We start from the raw sequence: 4960 nt of genomic DNA on the forward strand, positions 1-4960 counted from the left end.
ATCATCAGCCTGTGTAAACATGTAGCCGTCAGCTGTTCGATACCCCGGCTTTATTGGGAACGGGAGATCACGTTTAGCACCACACGGTAATACAGTTTATGGTTTGTGTCTAATGAAAGAGTATTCCACCAGCTGTATATTTATGTTTTTTCCTGCAGAAATGGTGTCTTTCACATTGTTGTTTTGTCGGCTTATATTGGCAGGCTTTAGGAATTTCACTTAGGCTATATAAGCATCCATGATATACGCAGACACATTTATATCTGAAAACAGACCGACGGAAAGACACATACAGTGCACAGACACACACACACACACACACACACACACACACATTAACTCTCTCTCTTACACACACAAACACACACACACACACAAATGAACTCTCTCTCTCTTACATACACAAAGACACACAAATACACACAGACACAAATTAACTCTCTCTCTCTCACACACACACACACAAATACACACACACTAATTAACTCTCTCTCTCTCTTACACACACAGACACACACACACAAATGAACTCTCTCTCACATACACAAAGACACACAAACACACACACACACACACACACACAAATTAACTCTCTCTCTTACACACACAAATACGCACACACAAATGAACTCTCTCTCGTACACACACAAAGACACACACACACACAAATGAACTCTCTCTCTCGTACACACACAAAGACACACAAAGACACACAAACACACATACAAATGAACTCTCTCTCTCGTACACACACAAAGACACACAAACACACATACATGAACTCTCTCTCGTACACACACAAAGACACACACACACACAAATGAACTCTCTCTCTCGTACACACACAAAGACACACAAACACACATACAAATGAACTCTCTCTCTCTCGTGTACACACACAAACACAAACACACATACTGTACCTTATCGTGCTCCACAAAGTCCACGAAGGAGGTCCTCTCCACCTCTACAGGCTGGCCGTGTCTGTCGTATAGCGCCAGGACAAAGTGGAAGAAGTTGGACTTTCTGAGGTTGGAGGGTGGCTGCTTCTCGAAGTGGGCTCTGGACAGAGCGACGCCGCTGAGGAGACAACAGGGGGACAATCACGTTGTGTCCTCCATGACTTTCATCCAATCAGGAGGACAATCATCACTGCACACTACCAAATGGTTAACCCTGTCACTGCCACACGACAAAGGGTTAACCCTTTCACTACCATGCTACAGAAGGTTAACCCTTTCACTGCCACACTACAGACGGTAGTGTTGTAGTGAAAGGGTTAACCTTCTGTAGTGCGGTAGTGAAATGGTTAATGTCCTCTGATTTTCATCCAATCAGGAAGACAATCACGTCATGTCCTCTCACACTTTCATCCAATCAGGAGGACAATCGTCACTGCCACACGACAAAGGGGTTAACCCTTTCACAGAAAGGTTAACCTTCTGTAGCTTGGTAGTGAAAGGGTTAATGTCCTCTGACTTTCATCCAATCACGTCGTGTCCTCTGACTTTCATCCAATCAGTTGCTGTTTCAATACCAAAGGTAAACTAAACAGGAATCAAATGTAAACACAGAGACAATTTATGGTGGTGAAAATGGCCTATTAAGGGAAATATAGGATGTTTGTAATTATAATTATTACCTTGTGAATCCCTTGAACATGCTTTCTGGGCATACTATTAATTTCATTATAGATCAGCAACACTTTTAGACTAATTGGTCAAGTTATAATAACAAGATTTCATTTTCAAAAAACCTCAGAATAAACATCTGACCCGTGGCTTGGCCTCCTGACAAATAATGAAAAATGCAAAGTGAGCCTAATTAGTCTAACTGAAAGAATGATTCCACAATGTGTTTGCTTTGCAAGGGCTTTTAGGTTACTCCAGCCTAGTGAGGATGTTTAGATTGAAAGGGGGAGAATCCAGCTGTTTTAACTGTTATTATAGCTTCACTTAAAAGTATGGAGGTGTATAGACATCAGAATGTTCACCCCTCCCGTCTATTTTCCATGCAAACGGCCCATAAGAAATGTCATGGTATTTGTGTAAATAATCGAGGGGTGGGTCACAGTTTGAATTGCTCCAAGCGTGAAGGCCTATACAACATTCAAATTGCTGTTAATTGGTGTTTCAACTCTTCACGTATGATTTACCATTTTACCACACTCGTGGTCACGTTGCTGGTTTATAAAATATCATGTTATTCACAAACTCCGAGCCCTATAACGTTAGACCCATACGTTTATTTACAAAAACACTGGAATCTAATTGAAAACAACAGGCCTAAAAATCGAGAGCCACAGACACATCACATTTTCATAAGGTCTATTGGCGTGGGATTTCTCAGGGCCTACATTTGACATACAATTTAAATTGAATGTTACGGAATTGGAATGCAATTAAAGGTGTAGGCCTCGTAATAATTGCAAACGCAGACGGTCGTTTAGTTAACGTCAAGAACAAGAGCACATCTGACTACTGAGAGACCAAGGCCCCAAACTTTATGTGGCTTTTATTTTTCATTAGGCCTATTACTTGTACGTAGGCTCGATACATTATTCCCATACACCATCAAAACTGTTGAAAACATTTCCAACAAACGTCAGCAGCACACAAACCTGCATGCTTAGAAAATAAAGCCTTGCATCAGACAATTGTTGACATCAAAATTCATTCCGGATTTTTTTCCAATTCCATTTATCACAACAAGTGCATATTATTTTAGAAAAATATAAAGTTTGGACATTGCGTTGCCTATAGCCTATATTGATTCTACTGTTAAGATTTTAGCATATACGCTATCTTACCTTCGCCGATAGGTTACTATTTGTCATAACCTTTTATTAAAACACAATAATAATAATATTAATAATAATAATTATAATTATTATTATTATTATTATTATTATTATTATTATTATTATTATTATTATTATTATTATTATTATTATTATTATTATTATTATTATTATTATTATTATTATTATTATTATTATTATTATCATGGATTAACTTGTTGCAAGCCACGCACATTTTCTACAAACAAGTGTATAGCCTATACTTTTTAACTTGGCCTCCACAATATGTTACTGAGGCTCCCTGCAGGTCTGTGTTTGGGAATAGACTCTCAATGGGAAATGTGAGAAACAGACTTGCTGCAAACAGGAATAATAATAACTGGAATTTCGATATTATTTTTGCTCCCCACACTGATGTTATTTTATTTGGACTAAAATAAAAAGTAGTTTGTCCAGTATATGCTATATGGTCATTTAAATATGACAAAAAGTAGTTTCCAACCTTTTATTATTTCAATGTAATAATTACCACAATTATGCAATTAGATGTAGGCTAATTAACCCCAACCAGCGATTTTAGGTCAGGCTATGTCAACCAGTTAATGTCAAATTAGATCAAGGCAAAACGTGCAAACTATATTATTTGGACAGACGCTCTTAGGCCATAAGCTTTTGTCCAATCATTCTATCAGGGTTGAATCCATTTATGTGGTGACACCGCCCTTTGCTAAATAAAGTGGGTTATCCCACCCTGAAGCTGCTGTACACCCAAAGCAAAACATCTCGCGATTTTAGATCAGATTTGATTAGATTCAATTAAAATGTATTGTCATTAAACAGCACAAGTAACTGTAAGTATAACGAAAAGAAGTTTGGCATCAATCAGAGTGCAAATGTATAGCAGTAAAGTGCAATAGTAATATACATACGTGATTATAGTATATAAATTAGTACTACTGAGTAATAATTATAATCAGATGTGTGTACAGTATTAGTGATACATAGTATACAAACATGTTAGTAAGTCATATGCTATGCGGTACTATTGGTAAAGGATAGTTGGTAAGGGATATGTACAGAAATATATGTCAATTTATGAATGAACGATGAATGTTGAATATATAGCTTGTATCTTCTGGCCTCTTGCTCTTGTATTATATTTGCAGAGGTTCGAGATGTTCATAATGCGCTTTAAAGAAGACTCTTTTGCAACAAGTATATAGTTTGCACTGAAGCACTTGTCTTAAAAGGCTGTTTCAAAGGATATCTTATTTTTGTCCATTCAGTCAGGTTAGACAATACTATACGCATGTCACCTCTTATACGAACAATACAACCTGAACACATTGTTTTTAAACACCACAACGCCCTATCGCCAATAACGTATACGTTTGTATAATTGTATATTGTATATTTTGTATAGTGTTTGGACTTTATTCGTTTTACTTTTGTGTGAAGCACGATCTCAGGGAGCTCATACAGAACCAAGCATTTCACTGTAATGACATGTACTTTATTATGTGACAAATAAAACAAACCTTGAAAACTAATTGGTGAGTTAAGCAATTAAGAGGCGGTGGTTTGGTTTTGTATACTGTACCTTTGAGCCGCTACGTTGGCGTCAACAACTCCGACATTACGCACCCACGACCGGACTGGATCCATCTCCTCTCCGAAAGTTCTCTCTTTTAATCCGCTAGCTTCTCTTATCAGGTGCTCCTGGATCCCGAACATTGAAGCCTTATCGTAAACCGCTGGGAGGTGTGTTTTTGTTAATCTTCAGAACGGTGAGTCCGAGAGCTAAAACACTGAACGGAAGGTCCGTTCCTGCAGGACGCCGCGCTCCCGGAGAGGTTTCGGAGCTGTCAGAATGTAAACAACCAGTCTTTTAAAACGCCTCTCTTCTCGAATCCTTTGGGTATTTCTTTAAGGCTTAAACGGAGATGATGGATATATTCCCCCACTGATCGCAATCATTGTCCAAATACAAATCTCCAGCGTCAGTTAAAGCGCAAAGGATCACCTGTTCGGTGGCTATACAACAACTCTTCGACTGGTCTCTAGTCTCCAACCAGCCTGTCACAGAAATACAGTCCAAACTCCTTCAACAGTATGCAGCAGACCAAGTGGCCAAATCGGATCAAACAGTTGAATGGGATC

The 4960-nt window shown here is 38.4% G+C and overlaps 1 protein-coding gene across 1 annotated transcript in view; it reads right to left on the reverse strand.

The window, feature by feature from the left end:
* LOC311235622 (transcription factor COE2-like) overlaps positions 1-4960 on the reverse strand; it is an 11832-nt gene extending 6872 nt beyond the window's left edge. The window contains exons 1-2 of the mRNA XM_084323086.1: positions 4401-4960; positions 911-1080 (exon numbers count right to left, since the gene is read on the reverse strand). Of these exons, the coding sequence (XP_084179212.1) occupies positions 911-1080; positions 4401-4534 (304 nt within the window). The 5' untranslated portion in view covers positions 4535-4960. The remainder of the gene's footprint in view (positions 1-910; positions 1081-4400) is intronic.

The sequence above is a fragment of the Notolepis coatsorum genome (genome assembly GCF_963971535.1).
Source record: "Notolepis coatsorum genome assembly, chromosome: 10".
Taxonomy (NCBI): Eukaryota; Metazoa; Chordata; class Actinopteri; order Aulopiformes; family Paralepididae; genus Notolepis; species Notolepis coatsorum.